The sequence below is a fragment of the Haliaeetus leucocephalus genome, unplaced genomic scaffold, assembly GCF_000737465.1.
Source record: "Haliaeetus leucocephalus isolate CR32 unplaced genomic scaffold, Haliaeetus_leucocephalus-4.0 Scaffold395, whole genome shotgun sequence".
NCBI classification, from domain to species: Eukaryota; Metazoa; Chordata; class Aves; order Accipitriformes; family Accipitridae; genus Haliaeetus; species Haliaeetus leucocephalus.
The window spans coordinates 5398814-5425563 of NW_010972831.1; the positions used below are offsets into that span (position 1 = coordinate 5398814).

Here is a 26750-nt window from a genome sequence, read left to right on the forward strand (position 1 = left end):
TAAAGCTAACTTAGCTAAATACAATTATCTTTTTCATTATTATTATTTTATATCAATAGCAATGTGTTTTATTACTGAGATTTGGTTTAGCAACAAGATAAGTGACTCATCAAGTTTAACTTATGGCGTGGTGAGAGACCCTAAACAAAGTCTCTTCATGCTCTTTGTAGATAGGACCTAGTTCTTTCCTTACCATGAGCTATTAGGTCTTGTGATGCTGAGATCCTAGGGTGAGCTGCAACCCAAAGAAAGACACGCTCAGTTTTTGTTTCTGCTTATGAAACTCCACCATTGCTCTTTAGTTACGTGTGCAAGCTTGGTTTTGATACAGTACTGAAATACACAAATTGACTCATTCATCATATGTGGTCCTTGTGTATTTGTGATAAGATGACTATATTTGTTAGGCTGTGGAGAGAGGAAGATTCAAAAGGGGTTTTAATTCTTTACTTGAAGCTCAAGAGTCTCCTAGCTATGTTTTGGGTTTTTGGGGTTTTTTTTGTTGTTTTTTTTTTTTTCAATTCCTGCTATGTTTTTCTCCAGTATAATTAAGGTGTTGCTCTTCTGAGAACCAGGCATGGGGTTTGTTATGTGTTGATGTGACTGACATAACTACTGTACATAAAAACTTAAGTAGAAGTCAGATCCAGAAAAACTACGATAATTGGGTAAAATGTCCCAAATGATAGTGACAGTATTCAGAGGTTGATATATAAATCTGTATGTGTAGAAGAATGAATACATCACAAACATGGACTTTGAGTAATTGATTCCGCTTTGCACTCTGGCTGTACTGATCCTTACAGTTTCTTCAAACATGGGAAATTCACTGTATCATTTGTGGTAGTGGGAGAAAGCATTTGTGCTTAGAAAGAAAAATAGAAAGCAGAATGGTAGTGATGAAAGTCATGTTTTCCTTGGCTGAGCCACTTAAAGGGCCTCAAAGGGGCTGCTCTGGAATGCGCTTAGCAAAGGGAGTGAAAGGGAGAGTGTATAACTGAGCCCAGTTGCCTGTTGTTAAAGTAAAAATAGCATTGGAAATCTTGTTGATCTTCCAGCAATGTGAAGTAGAACAGCAGGTGTTGTACAAAAGCTCGGGAACACCTGATCTTCGTGTTAAAGTTAATCATTACATTGTTCTTGCGTTAACAGCTAGCCTCCCTTCCTTATCGGGTCATGGAAGAAAGTGTTGTTGAAGGAAGGGGAGATACTGCAGGCCTCAGATTCTTTCTTTTATTTTTTTTCCTTGTTATTTGCTTAGGTCTGATGAACAGCATTTTTTTTGCCTTGACTATTAGAACATTAAACTTGACAAAGCTCAGCAGCTAGCCTCCACAAACCCTCAATTTCCTCTAACTAGCTGAAGGTTGCTTCTTGTAGGATAAAATTTTCCATGTAAACTGCTAGCCAACTGGTTATGCTAAGTCAATTAAATGCATCTCAGCATATCCATTTACAACAAAAGCAAAATGTTTCAAAAAAAAATTAACAATGACAAGTAACAAGTTAACTGAGGAAATTACTAAAGAAATTGTGTTTAATTCTGCGTTATGCTATATGAACCAACTGCACAGGTCATGTTCTGCTGTTGGGAAGTGGGAAGGAGAATGGCTGCTGCTCTGTTGTGATTTTTGGCCACCTAAGGAGTAGCATTAATGGGCTCAAAAATAAGCATCAGTCCTTGGGAAAGGCAGAAGTGAAAATACTTCCAGTGTTTGATGTGAGAGATGCTCATCACTTTGAAGAGCAAATTAAAACTTAGTACCATACTGAACATAGAGAATATAATTTCATGAGGACTATAGGAAGCCTCCTTGTGTATGTGATCCTTAAGTGCAGTCATAAAATGTCCTCCAGTAATTCAGTCTGATTTGCCTTGCTGGCTGTTGTTTGAAGTTATTCAATTGATTTTTGTTTCCTTTCCAAATACTGTAGCAACATATAACATAGAAGGCTTTAATCTTTTATAAGCTCTTCACCCTCTGGCTCTGAAATATTGATTCTGGGAAGACAACCATTTATCACCATCTGCAATATAGTCTGTAAATTCTATGTCATTTGTACATTTACTCACAATGGTGGTTGTTTCTTGTTCTACAGAAGCATTTTTCAACCACCCTTTCCTGGATCAGATTTCAACAGTCAAAAAGTGTAAGTAGTTTTGTTTTTCCACTTATTTGTGTAAATGATGAATGTTGGGGGCTGGAAGGGAGAAACATCTGCCAAATATCACGCTAAGTGTTTATGAGATATTTTCCTGAGTCTGATGACTTGTTGTGCTCTATTGTGAGGGTAAGTATGGAATCCTTTTTTGTATTATGTTAGACTGAAATGTGATACTTATTTACTAGTTCCTTTGACATTTCAACTGAACTTAAATACCCTTGTGTGTTTGAGGATGTGCTGTGCTTGTAAGTTGTATAAGTGTTTGTGAATGAAAAGCAGTGAGGAAATGAGTTTGAAATTCAGCCTTTCAAAATCTTAGTCCCTTTCCCCCCCCCCAACCCTGGGTTTTCTTATTCTAGCTTGTCCTGTACCAGTGCCCACATATGCAGGCTCAGTCTCTGGCAGTTCCTGTGGTAGCTCTCCTTCATGCCGTTTTGCTTCTCCTCCAGTAAGTTCTCTGTTTTACAGAACAATCTCTGGAAAATATTTTCTGTAACATTTAGCCAAGAGTTATTGAATTTTAGATCTTTCAATTCTTGAACAGTGTAAACTGTTGTGTTTAAGAGCACAGAGCAAGGAATACCCCTGTCTATTGCTAGAAGAATAGCATTAACATTTTGGTTCTCTCTTGCTCCTTGTGTTGTACTTTGTGGGGTTTTTTGTTCTTGTTTGTTAAAGAAAAAAAATACGTATACATATCAAATACTAGAGTAGTAAATCTTTAGATATGCTAATATGGCTTGCAACATAATGAATGTTACAGTTAATTTTTGAATTGGCCTTTTTGGCTAAGGCCCCTTATACTCATATGAACTGGTGACTTCAATTTTAGAGGTGCATCTGTATCGGGAGTGATTGAATGAATTGCAGTCGTTTAAATTCACAGCCTGTTTAGTATAGAACTGTCTAAACTGACACTACAGGTTTATCCAGTATTTGAAACTTCCAAATTCAAATACATTTTATATTTCTAAATACTTAAATTTTGGGATTTTGTTTTTTTTATTTTTTTTTTTTTTTTTTTTTTTGGTCAAAGCTAGTGATGATTCTTACTTTAGAAGCTTCATAGGTAAAAGAGCAATTCTACATTCTGAATTACTGGATTTACAGTGAGGTTTTTTACTTTTTTTTTTCCACTCCCCTCCTCCAGTCTCTGCCAGACATGCAGCACATTCAAGAAGAAAATTTGTCTTCCCCTCCACTGGGTCCTCCTAACTACCTTCAAGTCTCTAAAGACTCTGCCAGTACCAGTAGCAAGAACTCCTCTTGTGACACAGATGACTTTGTTCTTGTCCCACACAATATCTCTTCAGACCACTCATGTAAGAACCTTCCTTATTTTTACATTTTAAAACAACTTCCACTTGTAACATACTTTTATGTCCTGTTATTCTTTGGCTCTCTTTTCTTTAAATGTGTCTCAGTTCACATTGGAACTCATTTCTGTAGTTTGATTACTCTTTGAAGGGAGGCTGGTACAGCTGCATGTCCACCTGGGGCATTTTCATCTTCCATTGAGTAGCCAGATACACCAAAGATACCAAGGTCATTTAAAGTCATGGAAAATATTGGGGTTTGGCAGTAGAAGAAAAGAGTCAGTTGTAAACAACTGCTGATAAGAAGCCCAAGGATTCTCTTAGTGGAGGCAGACACGTTGTTACCTCCAGACTAACTGAACATTTATAGTCCATGCTGTAGAGCTGTAGATATTAAACAAGTGCAGGTGAAAACATAAAAAATGTTTAACATTAAAGGTAAGGCATCAGACTGGGCTTATACAACAGAAAGACTTGGATGTAGCACGTTGCCATTTTACAACATCGTCCAAACCTGAATTGCCACTAAGAAGCTAGTCAGCTGATTTCTATACACTGCCACCAACTTGTGTTAAATATTTGACTAAATTAGTGCCTTGATCTCTGAAGGGTTTCTGTCATTCGTTATTATAAATTTTCCAATGCTGATACCTTGTACTCTTAAACAATGGATTTTATTTCAAAATTATTATAACTAGTATAGCAAAAAAACCTCCAACAAAAACAAACAACAAAAAAACTTGTTAAAGAACTGCCTTCCCCAGTTACATATTTATTAGTGGTCACATTTAAGGTATTTTCATACAAAAAAAACAGTTTGTGGAAAACTTTTATATGTTCACAGAAGTTTGTCAGAAGTGGTTATTTCTACAACAGTAATATTGGAGATTTTTTTTTTAAAAAGATTCTGCTTCATGATGTGGGTTTTCAATGTGTTCTTCTGCTTACTTTAGATGATATGCCATTGGGAGCAGCTGGCAGGCGGGCTTCAAGCGAGTTCTTGATGTGTGGAGGGTAGGTGTGCGGAGCTTTATCCAACAGAAGTCTCATGTTCTAAAATTGATACTGCAGCTGTAGAAGGGGTTGCTGGGGTTTTTGTAGTGATGGGTCTACATAGCTGTGTGGACTTTCTTAAAGATTAGTATGCCAAGGTGAATTTAATATGAATATGTAAACAGCTTGAATTCAGAAAGTTTTGCTGCAAAGTAGATAGCTTCTCTGAAGACCTGTCCTTTGACAGTGGTTTTTGTTTTCACAGGCAGTCGCCATTAACTATTTCTGGAAGCTCAGGAACCGTACAGAAACCATCCTCAGCCTCTTCTCGAAGTACTGTTTCTGGTACAGCTAACAGGTGTGTGATGTAGGCTTAGTATTTCCTCTTTTTTAAAAAGGTTCTCTGATACTATCTGTTGGTTTTGTTTGGGTTTTTTTGGTTTTTTTTAATTGTGGATGGCTACTAGAAACTGAACTGAAATAGAAGCTAGATCTGTTTTTTTCCAGGCTCTTGACACTTAATCTATTTTAATGGTTGACGGTTGTGTAGCTAACTTCTGGCTCTGATGCATCCCCAAAAGATTTCCTTAAGGAAAGATAGCATTCTTTTGTCTGTTTAAATTTTGAACTGGTTGAAAGCAGAAACTTAATTGACTTGTCCTTTTTGGTGTTGTGAAGCACAGCACAGTCTTCATTTAGTGAGTCAAGATGTTGAATGCAGTATGCATTTTAAGTAGTTGTGATAGAAGAGGAACTTACAAAGCCCAGACTGCTATGGATATGTGTCTCCTGGCTGGATTGTCTTGTGTCTGGTAACTGGGTGTGGCTTCTGTGCAAGTGATTACTGTGAATTTCATGTTTGTGTCTCACAGGATACCAAAGAAGCCACATGAAAGTGGTAAACATGTAGTGCAGCTTTTCTATCAGCAGGACTGTTAATAAGTCCTCTCTTCCACATGGTTGTAGGCTAGGTTTCTGCTAGTTTGAAATAGAACTGATATTCATCAGTGGTGCCTGAAATCTTTCCTGGATTATATTGGAAAATGTAAAGCTTAATCATGCTGTTTAACTAGTCATGTAATAATCTAAACAGATTTGTCATTTGACCAAGTAATGAATTTCATAATGTTTTCAGTACAAACAGAAAGAGGATGAGTGGCTAAATGGGGAATAAAGCTATTATGTTAGGTGTATTTTTGGCTTATGCTAATACTACAGGGCTGCAAGTCAGCATTATTTGTTTAGAAATGCTTGTCACAAGAAAAGTTTGCTACTTTGTGCTGATCTTTGTGCAGTTTGTGAAATCTGCTGACATGGGCTATCAATACAGCTTTAGTCTTACCTTTTATGTTTAAGGGCAGATAATGGGGATGGTTGTCTGTAAAGATACATTTGGTCTGGATTGGCTGTGTACAAGGTATTATAAATACATTGTAATGTCCTATTTTAAATTGTGTCAGGTGTCATAGCTTTTAGAGTACAGGTTTTATGAAAATACACCAGTTATGTTATCTGTACATTACTAAGTTAAGAGCTAAACGGTGGTGTGATTAGAAACAGGTCTCTACTGTTCACACTTTCAGTGTTTGTACTATAATAGTTTGATTTTATTATTGATTGAGTAAATTTGGTAACTAACTGGCTGCTTGGGGCATGGTCTGAAGGAAGCAGTGTGTGTGAGATAATCTACAAGATGCTGCTTTTGGTTTTTGGTTTTGGTTTGGTTTTTTTTCCCTCAGAATTGTTCTTTCATAGTTTGTGATTTTTATTTATTTTTTTTTTTTACAAAAGGTTATGCCCTATGAAACAGTGAGTTTTTCCAATTAGCTGATCAAACCAAATGAATTGTACCCATAGTTATGCTGCTTTATGTCAGGCAGAAGAAGCTGTAACACTTCTCAGACTCCAGCCAGAATGGGCAGAATAGGTAGAGACAGTTCACTCTCCTGTGATTAATTTCTAATTTTATTCTCTGAATCTCAGAGAAACAAGATTTGCATGCAACTCTGCACACATCTGTATTGCGTCTTCTCTAACGAGTAACAAACCACATCAGACTTGAGGATGCCTAATGAGACCTTAGCTTTGGGCCTGAGCTGGGCAGCCCTGATGGAAGGCCAAGTACTGTACCATGCCTCTCCACTGTGTTACCACAGCGTTGCTGTCTCCAGTTAGCTCGTGGCTCACAGGGCTTGTTTGGGTATACCTGCAAGGCTGTGTGAGAGCAGGGGAGGCCATTTTCCATGCCAAGTACTTTAAAAGTTGAAGTGCCTTCATGGCCTCCTCAGTGTCATTGCCACAGTGTAAATCCGCTTCCCATCGCCGGGAGGTTGGACCTAGGGAAGCCTCCCTGTGCTACCTCAGCATGCGGTGTTAGTCGTAGCAGGCTGCCCACTGCCTTTGTGTGGTTTCCGCTTGTGAGACCTTCTCCTCGCGTGGAAGCTTTCAGGCCTTCTGTTGACTGTGTGCTCACAACTGACTTCCAAATTACTCTGTAGTATCTAGAAACTGGGTGGCAATAAATGGACAAAGTTATTTTCTTTTGCTAAGAAAGTTCTATGCATATTAGGAAGTAGTATTTTATACTCAGAGGTAGCAAAGAGAATAGGACAAATACAGTCAGAAACCCAGCTGTAGCTGTGCAGTGAGTGCTGTAACTGCTTGTTTTCTAGAGCTAGTGGTAGAACTTTTTTACATTTCCTCTAAGAATTTCTAATCTTTCTCTGAAGAGGTGGTCAATAAAGGACCAGATACTGATTATCTTCCAAAAAGCCCATTTGTTTGAAATTCTTTCCATTGAATTCTGTCTTCCTTTAAAAGTGTTGGTAACTGATTACGTTGCAGTGGTTTGATTCCCTCACCAGATAACACACTGAGGTAAGCCAGGTGACTGACACTTCACTTGAACTTGGGTAGTGCTAATCTGTAGTTTGAGCCTGTGGATTAATGTTCAGGTGTGTGGTTTTGGTCATTTTGTCAGGGGTTGGTTACATAACATGTTTTCCTTTTGCAAGTTCACGGTGTCTCTTGGGATATCTCTAACTGTGCTTTAATGGCTTTTGTACACATTCCAGCCCTGCTGCTGAACTTCCTGTTCTTAGCGCAGTGGGTTTTCCTAGAACGCTATTTTGAAGCGTGGTAAACAGAGCGGGCTGATTGGCAGGAAGTCAGAGGGATCTGTAGATCACTGTGAAGTGTGACGAAGCGCTTCAGCTAGTACTGCACTCTCAGCTCGATCTGATACTAGCCAGTATAAGAAAGGTAGTTAGTAACGAACAGTTCCTGATCTTCCTCTGTCAAGTGTTAGAGCTAGATTTGGACAAGCTAAGATTGTATTGTATCCAGGGAGGGCAGAAGCAGCTTATTTGCCTCTTTCCTAGATTTTATTGAAAATTCAACAATGGTACAATTCAGAGAGAGACCTGTCTACCTCTGTTCATCTCCTATCTTCATACCTTCCAACTTCAGGCATTGTCAGCCTTCAGTATCCCCCCGCAGCGAAACGGCGCCTATCCCGGTTCCCACTCAGCTACGTAATTACCAGCGCATAGAACAGAACCTCTCCTCTACTGCCAGCCCTGTGTCAAACCCCCACGGATCACCAAGGTGAGGGTTTTTTTAACTCCTTTTTCTTGGTTCTAGTTTGTGCTTGTACCCTGACAGATGTCCGTGGTTTCTTGCTGATGTAATTTTTTTTTCTGCACAAAAACATACTAAAGAGACATTTTAATGATAACAAGTAATAGTCCTCCACAATCTCAAGATTGTTGGATGGGTAGTTGAAATTTTTTACAAAAACAAAACAAGCTTGTTCTTTCACTCAAATGAAACCCAAGAAGGTGAAAAGATGAAGTCTTGCTTTTTTATTCTTCTTTGTGTATTATTCGACATTACATCATAAACTAGAAAGTCAGTAATAAGTTATGTTTTGTTTTCACACATGTAGTGATGAGATGAATGCATTGTTCTGTAGAATATCAAGGAAACAATTTTTGGCATGCTAGTTAACCAGCTTGTCTTATTACAAAGCTCTAGTGTGCCAGACTTATTCTGTGCTCTGTGGTCTACGGGATCAGGATGGTGAAAGTCAAAGACTCAGAAACAGACTACTTGGAACTCTGGAGATCTTTACAAAAACAAAACCCATGGTTCCTTGCATTTTTTCAGGATCTCTTGATTTTGTAGTAGTTGCTACACTTGGGGAAGTGTCTTTCTCTTAAATAATCAGTTTTCAGTTATCTGACCTGTATACCAGACCCAATATGGAAACTTTGTCATAATCTGTGTTGACATAAAAATGGGCCTTTGTAGCAATACATTTCACTTGATTGTCAAATTAAAAATTGGGTGATCAAGTTGTTTGAAGATTAGGAACCCATGTACTAAGGGATATCTTGTTTTAATTTTCTCCAGTTAACAGACAATTATGGCATTGAAAGTTAAAAAGTCAATGTGAACAAAGGGAATTAAATATTGCTTGTTTTCAGTATGGGAAGCTTAGCTTAAGTTACTGGCTTAATAAGCTTCAACATCATAGCTTTCTCTTTAAATATCAGTATTTTCTTTGACAGATCGTTATACTTTTTAGGGGATTCTTATCTCCTTATCCACAGGATCCACAGTTACTATCGTGTGTGTAACCATTCTTTTCACCTTGTTAGAGCTGGAGTTGTGAGACGCTCAAATACTAGCCCAATGGGCTTCATGAAGATGGGCTCCTGTTCTCCAGTACCAGCTGACACTGCACAGGGTGTTGGGCGCAGGCTGTCCACAGGATCTTCTAGACCATATTCTCCTTCACCACTAGGTAAGCTTGTAAATTCTTAGCCATTAGTGAAGGTTTATCTGGAACAGTAATTCAGAACACGAATTCTTCCCTGAAATTTTCTTAAACCAAACTCTGCCCAACTAGGTCACATTTGCAGAAATAATTTCTGTTAAATGACCAACAGAAGTAAACTAACTAGGTTTTATTTTGCTTTACCTTCATTTATAGGTGAAGTATAAATTCACATTTTGATTTTGTTTGCATAGTTGGAACTATACCTGAGCAGCTTGGACACTGTTGTTGTGGACAACTTCAAGGACATGAATCAAGGAGTAGAAACTTCTCAGGTGAGTGACTTCGGACAATGCCACCAGTAATATTTTGATAGAGCTTGTACAGCATTTTGTGAAGGGGGTGGCAAGCCAGTGCTACATTAGCGTGAGTTAATAGGAGACACTGGGTAAGTGGTGCACTGAGTTTCTGTAGAAATTTAGCCCAACTGCGGCTGTAGCAAGACACCTTTCCCCATAACTAATTCCCTACACAGGAAGAGAGTGACTGAAGTTTCTTTTTCTCAAGGCGAAAAAGCAACTCTGATAATGTCTGTCTTTAAACAGGGATAGAAGTGGATGGATTATAATGAGTGGTAGTAACATGCTTCTTGGAATCTGGTTTTGATAGACCAGGCCTGTCATGCCAGTCCTCAGAGAAGGGAGAAAGAACTGCCAGTGTACAGCGTGCAACACATTTTCGTCATTGCCTTAGGAAATTGACTGGGATCTGATGTTAGTCTTGCTAAGCATTCAGTAAGCTTTGCAAGTCAGAAATTATTACAGCATGCCAGCAGAAAAAGATCAGGGAGAAATAGGACTTGAGGATGTTCTGAGACTGTTAAAGATGGAATTGCACTGTAATGTCAAAAGGACTGGGCATAAGACTATGCAATTCAGCAGCACATTCTTTTGCTCTGCGCACGTTTTGGGTGCATTTTTTTCTTTATCTGAAATACTAGTTAGTAGTTATACTCTTTATTTTTACTTTCTAAGTAGCCATATTTCAAATATCTGGGAATGGTTTCATCCATATGAAATAAGTTCTATGACGTGTCTCAAAAATTGCCTTAATTGCTATGCCATTGGCAGTCTCAGCAAAAGACAAAGAATGAGTGAATCCTCAGATTTGAAAAACTCTTCTCTAAAGAAAAAAAGGGGGGATGCACATAAAGAGAATAAAGAGAATACAAAACAGTGTGTATCCTTTTCTTGTTGCATCTTGTTGGGGGCTCTTGTTTTAGTGCCTTTTGCTAGTGTCAAACTGACTTGTACTTAACGTATCACAGCATTGTCTTTATGGCTGTAAGGGTTTTTAATGTCTCACTTCTAAATCTGTTTCCTGCATTCTTTTTCTACTTGACTTTATTTCTTAATTTCAAATGAATGCAGTGGTATTTCTATTTGTAGAATACCACAAATTGCAGCAAGTCTCTTTCTCAGCGTTTAAATGGGTATGGGAAGCTGTCTTTTGCTTCTGGGTGAAGTGAGGTCATCTGTACTGAGTTTTTCTAAGGACTGAAGATGTCTGTCATAACGTAGCTTCTGAACTAATTGAGTTGCTCTTGCTGCCAGTGGCAGCAGAGGACAAACTTCTAATTCAGAAGCCTTCCCTGTGGTGGCAGTGACACTAGAACCAGTGAGCTTTAAGACTGGTTTCTGAAACGACAGGTGAGGACTTTCAATGCTATGAGACAAGCAGAGAGATTTCAAACAAGCAAATTCTTGGCTGGGAAGTTAATGAGAAATAGACTTGATCCTCTGCTGGAGCTGGAGGCAGGAAGGCTATTCTAAAACATACTGTTTAATGGAGTGGAATGAAATCAAGATGAAGTAGCTCATATTCAAAATCTAACTAGCAAAAGCATAGGCTTAAGAAGGTTGAAAGGTGTGTCTTAAGAGCTGGCCACTTTATTGAGCAAACTGCAAGAAGTTTGTGGTATTTTTCTGAGCATACATTTATGAAATGGAGCCTATCTCAGAAGATTGTCTTGGCCAGCTCTTAAAAATATTATCTAGTTAGTATGGTCATTTTCAGTTTCGCCTTTTTTTTTTCTTTTTCCTTTTTTAAAAAAAAGTGAGTGAAATTGTCACTGCAGTGTCAGTTCTTTGAGTTTACAGCTGTGGCTATAAAGCTGAAGCCTTATGTACTGTTTGTAACTTTGCACAGTTCCTCATCATGAGACATAAAAATATCACAAGGAAGAGACTATTTCATCAAATTTCAGGTTCCTTATTTTTAAAGAGGAAGGGCACCTCTCAGTAGGTGAGATGTTCCTAAGATGTATTTCCCCAAAGCCCTGTTTCAATGACCACTTATAGCTCTTCCATCTCCATTTGCTTTAGGAGAAACTTTGCACTTGCACTTAAGTGTGGACTTCCTTTGTACATAGTAAGCTTTTGAAAAAGATTCAGTCTGACAGACTACAAAGTAAATGACTGCCCAAAGTAATGATCCCAAACTGTTCCATCTGAACAATTTGGTTCTCTTTAGTACCTAGTTTTCTTGCAGGAACTGCGAGATGAGCTGCCTTTTGTGTCTGCAAATGAAGTCATTACGTACAAAACAAGTCATTAACATGCAATGCCGCATTCACACACTTGTTTGCAAGAATATAATTCCAGTACTTGAGAACCTCTATTCAACCTAGAGTCTTGGTGGCTGCACTTGAAATTTTGGTATTGGTTATGCCATTCCTGCTGAATCCAACCACTTTATTTGTCTTGATGCAGGTTGCCAGAGTTACTGCAGCTGCCAGTACAGCTGTCACCCTGAAGTTTTGCCTATTTGGCAGCTTGAACATCTCATCAGTGTAATGTAACTTTAATCCAAATATCCAACAGGCTAAATCCATTTTCCTTACCCTCTAGTGAGCTGATAATCAAACATATCTCATGATATTTGCAGTCCCATTTCCTTTCAGTTTAATGTTGATCTCCGACATTTTGGGCTTCATTGATACATTTTCCAAGCACTGCAAGTAGAATTTTTCTTCATTGTTTTTCATCCCCACAGGTTCTCCAATACCACCATCTCAGTCTCCGCAGTCACTTTTGATGGGAGCGAGGTTGCAGAGTGCTCCTACTCTCACAGATATTTACCAAAACAAGCAGAAGCTCAGAAAGCAGCATTCAGACCCAGTATGCCCATCCTATGCTGGGTATGGATACAGTCATTCTCCACAACCAAGTAGGCCAGGTAGCCTGGGAACATCACCTACTAAACATATGGGATCGTCACCTAGGAGTTCAGACTGGCTGTTCAAAACTCCATTACCAACAATCATTGGCTCTCCTACTAAGGTTTGTTAAGTTTGCCACTGTCAGTAAAATGTAAAGTGGTAATACACTGCCTGAAACTATTCCCAAGAATATTTGGGGATTCTAACTTTGGGTTTTTGTGTTCTTGGTCTTGATTCTTAAAGGCAACAGCTCCTTTCAAAATACCTAAAACTCAAGCGTCCTCAAACTTGCTGGCCCTGGCTAATCGCCAGGGCTCAGCAGATACCCCTTTGCAGCCTAAAGACATCATTGACCCAAGGGATTTCACACACTTCCACTTGACCCAAGGAGGTGAAAAGCAGGGAGGAGAACAGCACAGTAAAACTACGTTTGGCAGGTAGGCATTGTAGTATTTATAACCTGTAAAGCTGGGTAGGTAACTTGGCAGAAGAACGTGCATTGTACACAGCAACTTGGAGGGGAAGAGCATGCAAAAAGTGAGCTGTGAGGAGATGCTGAGGTTTGGTATATACAACAGAAACATTTTGTGCTGTGTATAAATATAGCATGGACTTCCTGGAGTGCTTTGTGTTGCTGTCTAAGTTCCCTTTTGTTTTGATTATCTGAATACAGAATTTCATTGCTTCTGTGAAGCCTATTCAGGTTTTGCTTGAAAATCTATATGACCAAATTTGCAATATGAATTTTTAAGAGAAAAAGATCTCTTTATTTTTATGGTTAGTTCTATTTCAGTAGGTCCACGATGAACAGCGAGATTTCAAGGCTTTCTGTACTTTTGTTGAAGAATTCTCTGTAATAAATACCAAGAATCTGGAAGTCATCCTTAGCTGCAAGTTAGATAGGAAGATCTTACTAAAGATCTTTGTTGTGAATTCATATGTTTTTCTGTCTAGGTCTGTTAGTACTGGGAAGCTATCAGATCAACAGGTAAAGACTACCCTTGGTGGCCAGTTATACCAAGGCAGTACAGACAGCCTCAATACAGAGCGACCAATGGATACAGGTAAGGAACAGATTGATACATCCAAGCTGTCTTTATGTGCTAGGTTTTTTATGGAGTGCCAACTAGATACAGCTCTGCTTCCAACTTTGATAATTGGTTCTGACAATTTTTAGCCTCAGTACAGAAGGCTTTTTTAATCTTTAAGGGGAGATGCTCCATTTCTTTAGCATAGCTTTAAAAATAACGAAGACAGGAAAATACCTATTTCTGTTCTAAACACAGAAATATCTCAACTGCCTATACTGGCTAGAGGGGTTTGGTGTTTTATGGTTTGGTTTTATTATTATTTTTAATACAACATTTGTGGGTGTTTTATTTCCTAATTCCACCTTGTTTTCATATGAAAGCCAGTTTATGTAATTCTGGGTAATTTTTTTTCCTTCTCTCTCCCCTACCTTGTCCCTTCCCACAAGTGGCCACCAGAAGTTCTCCCCTCATTTTTGAGCAGATGGAAGGAGTTCTGCAGACAGGGCTAGTCTTTAGTCTCCAGACCTCTCATGGTCTGCCTTTAGAATTTTTCTGTTGTATCTTTTGCTGCAGGACTGGTGGTTTCCTCAGGCTCTTAAAGAGAGCCTCTGTTGCTCTTTTCTAGGTGAGAGTAGAGCGGAGAGAGACTGAAAGTAAAAAGATACATGTAGACTGTATCTTGACTCTTTTTGTGTCCACTCAGCTTGTTTTATTTGCTGGCAGAACTTCTAACTAGTCCAAGTCATGGATCTACATCAAAGCATGTTGTTTTGTAGTGCTCCAATTTGCTGTATATAATTACGTACTGGTATGATTATATGTAATAGGGACTAGCTTGCTGAAATTTTCTCTTCCAGCTCCAGCAGGGGCCTATGGAATTGCAATGGCACCTCCTTCCATGGGAAGCGGGGCAAGTTCTCGGGCTGTCATGTTTACTGTTGGGTCCCCTCCAAGCAGTGCCACCCCTCCTACCTGCACCCATATGGTCCTCAGAACAAGAACCACCTCAGGTAAGACTTTCTTGACAACTGTAGACTGTTCTCAAACACAGTATTTAGGCTTGCTCACTTCTTGGGCCAGTAACCTGATTATTGCCTTGCACAGTAGGTCTTCTAGGCCGTACAGTAAAAGTGCGCTGTAACGTAGAGATTAGTATCAGATGGCTTCTGCCTTTTCTCTCCTAAAGAGAGCGGGCCAGAGGCTTGGATTTACAAAACAGCGGTGTGTAACCTCCTGTGTACACAGCTTTACTCCAACACAGGGAGTATAATAGATCTATGACAAAGGTGGAGAGGAAAAGTTAGATTTCTGATTCTGCATTTTTGCCTGCTGCTGTGCATTGTACCAGAAACAATACACAAGGGGTGTGAGCTGACTGCATTTCGGCATGTGTCAGCTATGTTGCCAACTATCAAAGATCTCAAGGTAAAGGCCTCCATCTGCTCAGGATGAGCAGGAGTCTGCAGCAGTGTGCTTTTGTGAACTATAGCACAACCTTCGGTCTGTACTGTTGGACTCTCTGCCTTGGAATCCTTGTCAGTCATTTCCCAGAATCTGCGTTATGAATCGTCACTGTTCATTACGGTGTAGCCTTTGCATTCTCTACAGAGTGATGCAAGGAACAATGAGGAGAGCCTCCCAAGAGTGAATCTGTGATGACTACTGATTTGTCATTTGCTATCATCTGCAGCTCCAGCGCTGCGAGATGGAACAACCTATTAGACTGAATGTGTGTGTTATTTTTCTTGTAGTTGGATCAAACAGTTCTGGAGGGTCTCTCTGCTCTACTAGTGGCCGTGTATATATGGGCTCTCCTCCTGGTATTTATATGGGTTCTTCTCCTCCGGGAGCCGAGGCAGCTCCGAGTCTGAAGTACATGCCTTATGGTACTTCGCCTCCCAGCTTAGAGGGCTTTATCACTTTTGAAGCTCCTGAATTGCCTGAGGAAACTTTAATGGAGGTATAAAAAAAATAATTTAATGTTTTATAATGTATAATGCTGCTAAAACAGAGACATGGTAAAAACAGGACTGCTCAGTGCACTTCATAGTTTCCTCTTACTATGTCACGTATTCCTTTTCAAGATCTTGAAAATATTCCTGTATCAATTGTGGCCAATTTCTCTTTGGTAGTTATTCCTGGCATTTCATGTATTTGAATAGGTAACCAAAGGAACATGACTGCTTTTGTTCACCAGAGCCTTCCAAAGAGGCCTCTGTTTTAATGCCAAGTCTCTGGATGTGGGTGCTGACAGTAGCAATATCCCTCTGGGCATTGTTTGTAACTGCTTCTTCACAGTCAGTGGATGACATTAAATCCTACTTGTGGGAAGAGTGTCCTATATTTTTAAAGTGTGTGGAGGAGTGACACTTTAAAAACACAAATTGGGGTGGTCTTTCACCAGAATGCTATCCTGGGACTGTAAATTTCTCAAGACAGATTGCTGTTCTGTTTTCTCGTTCACATCTTGCTGGAAGGTGTTTGGATCCCTATTGAATCTATATGTTATAACATGGATGTTTGACAGTACACTGTATTCTTCCCACAGATAGAGTTTAAAATGTATTTAGACCTGCATTACTAATGAAATTTTATAAATATTGCTAAGATATGTTTGATTAGTTTTGAAGGCTTTTTTGGTTTTGAGCAGAGACTCTGCATGTAGTATCTGTTTTAGTCACCAAGAAGCAGTGAGTTGTTAGCTCCAATTGAAGTTTTTTAGTTTTAAATTGTAAAGTTTTGGCAACAGCCACCTTTTAACACGTATTAATTCTAGATCTAAGTGTAAATTTGAGTGAAGCAGATAAGCATGAAGCTTTAGATCGGTTCTTTTGTAGGTATCAAGTCTGTTACGTAATAAAAGCCAAACGCTCCTCCTGGCTTCTCATACAAGTGCCTAGCATACTTTTGGATTGCTGATAATATAATAACAAGTAATATGTCCCACTTGTGATTCCTTTAGTTGCTCAGGTTTCAACAAACATAGAACTTCATGTCCCAATTCCTTTGGCTTTGTTGGAAGACTCTTAAGTATAAGCTACAGTATCTTGAAATCATTAATGAAGAGAGAACAAGTTAATATCCATTGATCTGTTTGGATCTATTTGGTTCTGTAGTTCCTAATGCTGGCTCTACTACAATGTGATTTCTGCATAGAATTGACATACCAAGAAATCCTCAAATGATTAGCAAGAGTTTTTAAGTGTACTTGTTTGCCTTATGGCTTTTAATGATTAAATTGTTGTTGTCTTTCCCTCTGACAGAGAGAACATACAGATACACTGCGTCATCTAAACATGATGCTGACATTTACAGAATGTGTTCTGGATCTGACAGCAGTACGAGGAGGAAACCCAGACCTGTGTACTTCTGCAGTATCGCTGTACCAAATCCAAGAGAGCATAGTTGTTGATCAGATCAGCCAGCTAAGCAAAGAATGGGGGTAAGTATGCGGTCAAATAGTATCAAGAGAATTAGTGAATATTGAATACATCAAAAATGTATTCAAACTATGCCCTTTTTGTTGGGAGTGATTGTTTTACTGTATTGAATCTTTTATAGGAGTAAGTTTTTAACAACTGAAGACAGATCAGAAAGAGCAAAGGATAGACGCACGTTTGCCAGCAGACAAATAAAAGGACAGTGTTTTCTGGCCTGCCACATAATTTGGGGAAAGTGTTGAGGGGTTCAGGCTTGAGGTGCAGCAGTGCATTTCTAAGCTTGGAAATTTGTGTACCAGCTTCTGTTGGATCTGAGCCCTCATCTGTTCATGTTGACCAGGCTGAGGTGGAGGTTGGGAAAGGGTGGAAGGAGTATCCAAATTTGACCTTTTTTCAGTGGAACCAATCAGCCCTAATACAAAATAAAAAGCAATGAGAAATATGAGGAATTTGGAGTGGTGGGAAAGGGCAGTTCCACTTCCTGCCTTCTTCCTGAAAAAAAAACCAAAAAAACCCCAACAAGAAAAAAAACCTGCAAAGTGTTTGCTTTTCACAACTGAGAATTCCAGGGGCATAGGAAATGACACTGTGAGAAAAGTACACCCAGTCGCTTGTGGTAAGACATTGACCTTGGACAGTTAGTCCCCACAAATAAGTGTTCGTTTTTAAAATGTCTACATTAAAGCAGTTTGTATTTGCTGCTGCAGCTACTAGATGAGCAGATGTACTCTCAACCCATGACAGAGTGTTTGTGAAGGGAAGGGGGGGGTGGCGTTGCATTTTAAACATCTGTCTTCCTTTGCTGCTGCTGCTGGGTCCTGTGTAGGGTTGTGATTAAAAAGTAGTGTCTGCCCATGGCTTGAATGTGTTCAAGAAAGGTGTTTTGATACATAATTACTTTTTTTTTCCCTCCCCCCTTTCTAGACAAGTAGAGCAGCTGGTGCTGTATATGAAAGCAGCCCAGTTACTAGCATCTTCTCTGCATCTTGCCAAAGCACAGGTCAAATCGGGGAAACTGAACCCATCCACTGCTGTTAAGCAAGGTAGATGCAACATAATCTAATTTGCGTTGCTTGTGAATTTTCTTTGATGATACATGACTCAAAAAGCTTAAGTTGCAACATTTGTTTGTTTTCCTCTGTACAAGAGAATTGTAGATATGTACAATTGCACAATTCTGATTGTAAACAAAGATACAGCTAAAAACTGTTAAGAAATGGGCAGTTATTAACTTGGAATGGAAATTCACTTGATAGATACTTAATTCACAGAAGTGGCAGAGTAAATAAACATTAAAAGCACAAGCTTAAACAGATTGACTTTGCTAGTGCTGGGAAAAACTGAACTTAGGCTATGTTGTTAGGTTGTTTTTTGTTTTGTTTTGTTTTTTAATTTCTTCTTACCTTTCTTCCAGTTGTGAAAAGCCTCAATGAGAGATACAAATTCTGTATTGGCATGTGCAAGAAATTGACAGAAAAGTTGAATCGTTTCTTTTCAGACAAGCAAAGGTTCGTTGATGAAATCAACAGTGTAACTGCAGAGAAACTCATTTACAGCTGTGCTGTAGAAATGGTAAGTCACTGCTTTTATCTAAATGATAGGACATTGAGATGAATTGTTTCCTTCTCTCACATACCTCTTCTACAAAACCAGAAAATAGAATGTATGTTTCCAGAATTCTGTTCATCGTAATTTTTGTTAGTCTTTCACTCTCTTTCCTGCCCTGCCTTAACTGTGGCTAAAGTTCCTGGCAGATACTGTTCCTCAGGGACATTTCCCCTACATCAGCACATTTGGTACATAAACACTAGGAAATGAACTCCTAAGCCACACAGCCCTGTGTGCGGAAGTCTCATCCAGTAAGGCTTACTAAAGCATAGGAGCAACAGAAGTAGCTTCATCAATCTACCAGGTCAATTAGAAGAACATCAGCCTGTCCATAAAAAGCAAAGATGGTAGCAAATGTGGAAGCTTTTCATGTAATTGACAAAATATCTATCTGCCATGGAGCAGCTGCGGTAATCATAGAGGAAACTTAACAGCTTTTTTGATGAGAGGGAAGTCTTTTTAACACAGGTGTCACACAAAAGATACTGGCAAATATTGTGCTTAACCCTGATAATGGCATAGTCATGCACAATTAATTTGTCGTCTTTACAAGAGAACATAGGTATAAGAACAAGCATATTTACTCATGTGTTTTTGTACCACATGTAAACACAAAAGATGAAAAAGTGCTTTTATTGCTTGTATGTGCAGAATATCCTTAGTTAATACAGCACAGGTGCTATATTTTCTTAGACTTTGTTTTGTTGTCTTAGTTATAAAAACAGATCAGCTAAATTAAGGCTCCAAAATAGTTTCTTAATGACAGTTTTATATCATTAATTTTGAATTTTTCATTTCATTACTTGCCTGATGCAGTTTATGTAACTGAATCTCCTGAATGATTGTAGGTTCAGTCGGCAGCTCTGGATGAGATGTTTCAGCAAACTGAAGATATTACATATCGATACCACAAAGCAGCCTTGCTGCTGGAAGGACTGACTAAAATACTGCAAGACCCTGCAGATATAGAAAATGTACACAAGTGTAAGTTTATGTTGAATAATGAAAATATTGAAAACTACATGGAATTAATGCATTGTAAAATAACACTGAAGTCATCACCTGTTTTTTACCTCTCTCTGTTTGCAGATAAATCTAGCATCGAGCGAAGGCTTTCTGCACTTTGCTATAGCACAGTGGCTGTATATGAGCAGTAGGAATATCCCGAGGACCAGATGGTGTGAACATAAGGGACCACATCAGTGATACTGCACTTTTTTCACTACAGCTTAATTGTTGTCCTTGTTCTGCCCCACGTGGAAGATGATTCTTACATTTCTGTGGTGACTACCAAAGAAACAGCAGCATATTCAAAGAGGAGAAATTCCAAAAGTACACTTGCCTTACTGATCCAGCAGCTCCTTCTTCCTAGCAACAGAATTTAAAAGAATCTCTCTTCACATTTCAAACTGATCCTTGTATGTGTGCTTTGAACTTGAATGATCAGGGTTTGGGGTTTTTTTTCCTCATGAGGTTTATAGAGAGTGGATCTTTCTGCATCAGGTACAAAAAGACATTTCCCTCAGAAGATTCCCTCAAAAGTTTGTGAAAAATTTTTTTAAGTTGTCAGTAAAATGTGGCAGAGTGAATCTGGGAAATCCTAACCATGTGCAAGTGCTGTTGGAAGCTTTTGGGGCTAAGCTGGCTTGTGTCGGAGCTCACATGTTGTAAACATGGCTCAGCTTGTCATATGAAGGGATGGTGAGAAAGCGCTTTTTTACACAGGGGAAAGATGGTAACGGAAGAAATTGCGCTCCATCTGTGCAAAATCCCCAGTGGGTTTTCAGCTGATGTGGATACAATTTGATGATCTTCTTCCAAAATATTTTGTTTTGCACTAATTTACTAAAGCAACTGTATATTCATTTTTGAAGAACTATATAAAAAAAAATTAGAGAAAGAAGGCACAATGGACTTGGCTGAATTTCATTTCAGTGTACATAAAATTCTTTTCAGAATTTCAAATGTAGCTTCTAGAAGACTTTCAAACAAACTGTAAAAACTTGTATTCATGTGAACCTTTCCATTTTATACCTATTTGTCTAATACTTGAGTAACTACTGCTCTGGACTTTTCTCAGTAATAGCAATGTTGAGTTGCTGGTTGTTTGCTTTTTATATAGATTTGGTTGCATCTTCTGTTGTGCATGCGATACGTGCATTAATGCCTGCAGTCTCTAGGGGTGTAATGACAGTTCTCTGTAGTTTGTTTCTTGGGCAGTATTACAATAAATACTGTAAACTGAAAGGTTCTGCAAGGAACCATGCAAAACCAGAAAATAATGTTGGGGTTTGAGATGCTGATAAATTGATGTAGAATATCTACATACCGTGTGTGAAAAATCAGGATTATTTTGTGTGCATTTTGGGGGAGAGGTGGGAAGCTTCATTTAGCCTTATAGGCATTATCATTTCAAGCATCCCATGAGACCATCAGGACAGCGATTTGCAAAGTATTTAGGCAGATCAGCTTCTCTGGAAATGGTTCCTATACTTTATTTTTGGGACTTTTTTTTGTTACTCAACTGCTTGAATACTTGAATAAACCATTCTCCAGGACAAAATCATTTTAATCCTCTTAAACACAGTGGTCTGAACTATTTGACAAAGTTGTACAGGGCTTACACATCAAAATACTGTTTCAGTGTTCGGATAACCATGTGTTTCCTTTACTTTGACAGAGTAATGTACTTTTTACCTTATTTATCTGTATGAAATTCCAACAGTTAATTTGAAAGTGTTTGTTTATATAATGTTTGTATTTTTAGGTCTTTAATACGGTGTTTCTACCTCTCCTTTGTAATTGCATGCATTATTCTTGAAACTAGGTAATAACTCACTGAACTGTTGCGTAATAGCCTTTTTATTATGGCCTGTATAAATGTATATTAAGGTAAAAATAAATACTGACACTAGAAGTGTTTCTATGGTAAAACTGAGTTTTTGTGTCTTTGTAACCAAAGGCCAGTGGTGTTAACTTCAAAAAACACAGGTTTGTACTTTGCTGGTTAAACCAGTTGCTGAATGTTCCCCTCAGCAGTTGGACATGCCACCAGGGCAGAATGGGGTGACTTGCTGGAGTTCGTTATCTCTGGATAGCTCTGGCACAAAGTGTCCCCGAGTTTGTTTTTCCCTTGCTTTAGAAAACAATTTACCCTGCCTTTTTTTTTTTTAACTTGGATTTGAAAACAAGTATGCTAAGTAGGTTCCTGGGTAACAGCTGTATGTTCTTTCAACAAGGTGCTTATTTGTTGCCTCTAGCAAAGAGGGGCTGTCTGGGCTGCCAAAACAGCATATACAGAGCTAATTGAATGAAAAATTGACAGTTAAGTTACAATTTCTATCCAAACTTTACAAAAAAAATGCTTTGTCCACTGTGTAGCTAATATCCTCTCTCGCATCTGAGGTGTGCTGTGGTAGTTGGTATGTGGCTGCTGTATTTCTTAGTTGTACTATAAAATTTTTCCCAATTTATTATTTTAAAAAAACCCTATGCTTGTGACTGGCACGTAAAGAGGATGAGGAAGGAGTGAGCAGGGAATGCTAATGATACGTCTGAACACGAATGTAGGAACAAAGCAAAAGCCTTAATGCACAAGTCTAGGAGATAGGCTGCTTTTCCCAGGAACTCACTGTTTTTTGTTGGTTTTCTTTTTTTTCTCAGGATTCAAGCTCATTCTCCTTCCACTCTTGCCAGCAAGACTACAGCTGCACAAACAGGAGGAGAAGAAAAGGGCTATTCTTTTTTGCTGTTTTCAGGAGGAGGAGGAGACCAGTGTTCATGGCCTGTCTTTCTGCATAAACTCATTCCACAAAGATCCTGAAGCTGTCCTCTGTCTTCAGCTTGCTGCACTGAACAGCAGGTGCTTGTTTCTACAAAATACTTTTTTTTTTTTTTTTTTAGCCTTTGAAAGATAGAACTTGAAAGGAGATATCTGATGTGCTGCTTTTCTAGTTCAGCTCTGTAGCATCTACTCGAGCACCATGTTCTGTACTTGTTCCACTCTCTCCATAGTGTATAATGTCAACTGATGAATCTAAAACACATTTTGATTCTGACATTTGCCTTTTATAAGCAAGAAGTTGAACTCTCAGCCCTTCCTCTGGTTCAGAGAATGAAATCTAGCTAATTTAACTTGCAACTAAGATACTACAAATTATTCTGAGAAGCATTTTTCAGTTGAGAGGTGTGAATTGTTCCTGAGACTCACTAGGTTCTGCATAGTTCTTGTTACTTTCTTGCACAGTGACGTCAAGCTATTGCCGTCATCACCTCTGGGTTCAGAGGCAGTTAACCATTGTGATCCACTGGTGTGTCAGCACTCTGCAGTGCATAGCCCAGCTGCACCGAAGAGGGAAGTTTCCTTTTTCTTCTAGAGCAAGTAAAGCTGGATACTGCTGCTTTCAAAGCTTGTTGAGGCTTTGAAATTCAGATAAGCTGGCTTGTGACCTGACTTGTGACCCGCCTCCTTTTTGACTTCTGCTTCCTCTCCTGTTTTTTTGTGTGGTTTTCTTTTTTTTCTTTAATTTTGATCCTTTGACTTCCTTGTCTGCTCTGAACTTTGCTTGCTACTATCTTTTTTGACTGTCCAGGATGCCTTTAAGTCTTTAAGCAAATCTCCTTTTATCCTGAACTTCCCTGTCTGACCTGAGCAGTAGCCCTGGCTGTGGCTTTTTAAAGTGCCGGCATAGCTCCTCTTTTCTGTAGATCAGTGAAGTGTATCTCAGTAACCCCTCTCTGGAGGTCTTTAAGTCAGCTGGAGCCCAGTCTCACTAAGTCTTGGCACTGCTTCTTTGGACAAACACCTTTTCAATAGGCTTTTGTATGTGGCAGGCTCCCCCTCCTCTTTGGCTGAAAGCAAACTAAGTGCCAGTGGTGCTGTTGAGTCTTGTTGCAGTCTTTGTGCCAATCATTTTCATTGTTTCTTTGTGTCACTTTCACATTTTCCATGGCCCCTGCTATGTCTACAATGCAGCCCACAGACCATGGCTCTGTACTACCCAGTTTTTTTCTTGCAAATGTGAGATCAGCCACAGCTTTCAAAACAAGTGATGCCATAAATGAACTGAGCTGTATTTATTTGTGTAGGTTCCTTAAAACCTCTCCGTTGTTAATCTTCTGTACCCGCTTTCATGATTCAGTGCTGTTTGGGCTTCTGTATCTGCCATCGTCTTGTGTCACTGGCCAGATTGTGTGACTTTTAGAAAACACTTGGAACTCAAGACTAGGTAGACATTTAAGCAGAAATTGAGGATTTTCAGCCTAGCTAAAAACTTGGAAGTTCTGTGAGCGTGGTGTGTGAGCTAAAGAAACATTTATTGATTAGCTGTGTTATTTGGTGGACTCTTGAAACCAAATACTGCACAGCTTATCTTCTAAACCAAAGTCCCCCTTCCCCAGGTTCTGCTAGATGCTTTTGGGAGCAGGGCAAGGAACAGCATAAAGGCATCCTCCCCAGGCCCAGTGCAGGGCAGGAGGCTGTCTCACCGCAGTGCCTTGCTATAATTGACTCCAAGAGGGGAGTGAGAGCAAGGGTCTGTGAGGAGTGGAGGGGAGAGGGGAGTCTCAAGCTCAGCTTCTCAATAAACCATCTCTGGCTGCTGTTAAGTATAGCCATGGGGATTAGAGCATCCCCAGCACTGCTTACCTCCCAGTTCCTCTGGAGTTCAATTACTTTCCCATAAATAGTTCCCTTCTTTATTGTCTCTTAGTGACCGAATAAAAATAGAAAACGCTGTCAGCTCCTAGGCGTGGGGAGCACACTGCAGACCATGCGTTTCAGCGGGTGCTGTCTGAGGTATTCTTCCATCTCACATGAGATCCCACGCTTCCCTGAAATCCACATCTCACCCAGCCGCTCCAGGGAGACTCAACTGATATTTTGCAATGCTTGAAATGCTGTCAACCTTGTTTCCTGTCCATAATTGGCTAAAAGATGTCCCTGACAAGGACAAAAGGGACTGTCTCCCAGGATGCTGCATGCTGCTGCTCTCTCATTTCTGCAATTACAGAGAAGCCTTAAAACCAGGTTTCTGCAAAAGCGTGGCACAGTACCAGCCTGCTGGCCACTGGGATGAACTGGGATGTTTGCCTCCTGTGTGTGATGCAAAGCACAAGAAGCACTGCTGTGGCATGAAAACCCTTGGGTTGAAGGGTGAGAATTTTACAGGCTCTGGAGAATGGCTACTCTGGAAAACATCAGTAAATAACCATCTCCCTGCTCCTGCAGATACCTCTTGGTGGGTGTGCTGCCTGCAGCGGATGTATTGCAGCACTGTTTCCCTAGGCCCAATGTAATACTCCATGCTGAGAGCTCAAAGACTTTTACTCTGATTGCAGTAGTGCTAATTCCTTATCTAATTTTCCTTGGACCTCCAGACAGTGTGGTGCCTGGACAGAGCTCCAACCTGCCCTGCCTGCAAGGACGCCAACAGGATCAAGGAGAGCATGTTTGCATCAGGTAATGCTCCTGCAAGGAATGTTCCCACTTCTCCTACCTGTGTCTTCTGGAATGCAAACCCCACTCCTTTTCATATACCACAGTGCAAGGGCCCTGTCAAGCCCAGCCTGTTTTTCCTTTACATGTTGCCTCCTGCACGCAAGTATTGGCAGTTGTTCTTGTCGTTCTTTTCCATGGCAGACTGTTTACTGCTGAGATTTGTGCAATAGCTTGTGAAATGTTCATGTGCTGGCTGAGCCACAGCCCAGGAGTTGCCAGCAAAGCCAACTGACTTCACGAAAGCCAAGCTTTGTGTCTCGGGGGGAGTCGTGGTTCGGGCACAGCCTGCTGAGCTAAAGGGCTGCCCCAGCCTTAGCCAGCCATGCTGATCTGGGAAAATGTAATGAAATTTTTTTGGGGGGGGGGGAAGCATGTGCTCCATGCTAGCCCCATCTCCTGGGCATGAGCACCCAGCTGCTGGCCCTCTGCATCACAGAGGTGTGTGGAGGGCAGAGATTTAATTGGGCATAGTTTCAGCTGAGGAGCATTAGCAATAAATGGCCTGTGTAAGAGTGTGTCGGAAATGGTAGCACAGAACAACCCGAGAGTAATTTTCAAATAATCCCCTTGCATTTCTTAGAACAAGTTGTGGCAGGACTATTTTTAACTGGAGTGAGCCCAGCCTTGTCTCAGCTCCTTTCCCTGCCTTCTTTTTTTTTTTTTTTTGGCTTGTTTCCCACATGAGTGCTGTATCAAGGTTAATTCAACTGTCCTGGCCAGGCTATTCCTGTTGATTGCTTTGCCTCCTACAAAACACCACCTGCATTTTCAGCGCTTGCTGGCCAGTTTTCCTTGACCGACTCATCTCCCCCTCCTGCCGATGCAGGAGGTTGCTGGAAGGGTGCCACAATCCCCTTCACCAGTGCTTGGGCTCAGAAACGCCGCCCAAATACGAGGCGCTCGGTAAGTTCACGCAGCATTTGCTCTGCAGGGGAAAAACCGAGGGGTAAATCTGCCCCGTGCCACGTACCCTCCTTAGATAAGCAACCCCGAGGGGGACTTTGCCCCCCTGACTTCTCACGCAATTCGTTTCCCTGCCCCACGTCTGTCAGCGTTTCGCAACCTGCTGGGCCCCAGTCCGTGCCAAGACCCAGTTCCCACCCACGGGGGAGCCCACGGGGGACTGGCAGCTTTTTGCCAGCAGCTGGCACTCCTGCAAGGCAGCCCACAGAAGCGGAGGCGCTGGGACGAAGGGAAGGAGCATTCCTGACGGTAGGAATCAAGGTCCTGGCCCTGCTTGCCGGTTCCCGGGGGGGGGGCCCCTGCCCGGTTCCTGCCGCCGGGGGTTGTCGGTTCACGTTCTTCGCTCTCGTCTTTTCGCTCTTTCCTCTGATGCTCTTGCCAAACTCCCCGCTCCCTTCGTGTTCTCCAAGCTCACGCCTGCAGCTGTAAAGGACGCTGCTCCGGACCCTGCCAGCTCCAGCCTCCGCAGGAAGCGATACGGTTGCAACGTCCCTCCTGCCCGCCGGCGGGAAGGTGCTCAGCAGCTCGGCAAAGCCGCTTCTTCCTCCTCCTCCTCCTCCTCCTCCGGGGCCGACCGTTAACCCCCGGCCCGGGAACCGGGCCGGGGCCCGCTGCCGCAGGGGGTTGGCGGGACCCCTGCACCCCCCCACGCCGGCCGCTTCCATTCGGGGGGAAGGAGGTTGGGAGGCGGCGGCCCTGCGGCCTCTCCCATTCTACCTCCGGGGGGGGGGGGG

The 26750-nt window shown here is 40.7% G+C and overlaps 2 protein-coding genes across 3 annotated transcripts in view; both read left to right on the forward strand.

Moving 5' to 3' along the window:
• The window catches only part of ULK2 (unc-51 like autophagy activating kinase 2), a 39825-nt gene extending 18337 nt beyond the window's left edge, over positions 1-21488 (forward strand). Inside the window, exons 11-28 of one of the 2 annotated variants that reach the window (XM_010573735.1) lie at positions 2101-2151; positions 2526-2614; positions 3317-3488; positions 4436-4496; positions 4741-4833; positions 7944-8081; positions 9137-9282; positions 9510-9590; positions 12310-12596; positions 12719-12912; positions 13430-13539; positions 14364-14516; positions 15258-15466; positions 16770-16948; positions 17871-17989; positions 18361-18518; positions 19403-19538; positions 19644-21488. In XM_010573735.1, the coding sequence (XP_010572037.1) occupies positions 2101-2151; positions 2526-2614; positions 3317-3488; positions 4436-4496; positions 4741-4833; positions 7944-8081; positions 9137-9282; positions 9510-9590; positions 12310-12596; positions 12719-12912; positions 13430-13539; positions 14364-14516; positions 15258-15466; positions 16770-16948; positions 17871-17989; positions 18361-18518; positions 19403-19538; positions 19644-19711 (2444 nt within the window). In that variant the 3' untranslated portion in view covers positions 19712-21488. The remainder of the gene's footprint in view (positions 1-2100; positions 2152-2525; positions 2615-3316; positions 3489-4435; positions 4497-4740; positions 4834-7943; positions 8082-9136; positions 9283-9509; positions 9591-12309; positions 12597-12718; positions 12913-13429; positions 13540-14363; positions 14517-15257; positions 15467-16769; positions 16949-17870; positions 17990-18360; positions 18519-19402; positions 19539-19643) is intronic. The other variant, XM_010573736.1, reaches the window with a different exon arrangement.
• A 4751-nt stretch (positions 21489-26239) lies between these two features.
• ALDH3A2 (aldehyde dehydrogenase 3 family, member A2) overlaps positions 26240-26750 on the forward strand; it is an 8247-nt gene continuing 7736 nt past the window's right edge. The window contains exon 1 of the mRNA XM_010573738.1: positions 26240-26265. The gene's annotated coding sequence lies outside the window, so the exon portion shown is untranslated. The remainder of the gene's footprint in view (positions 26266-26750) is intronic.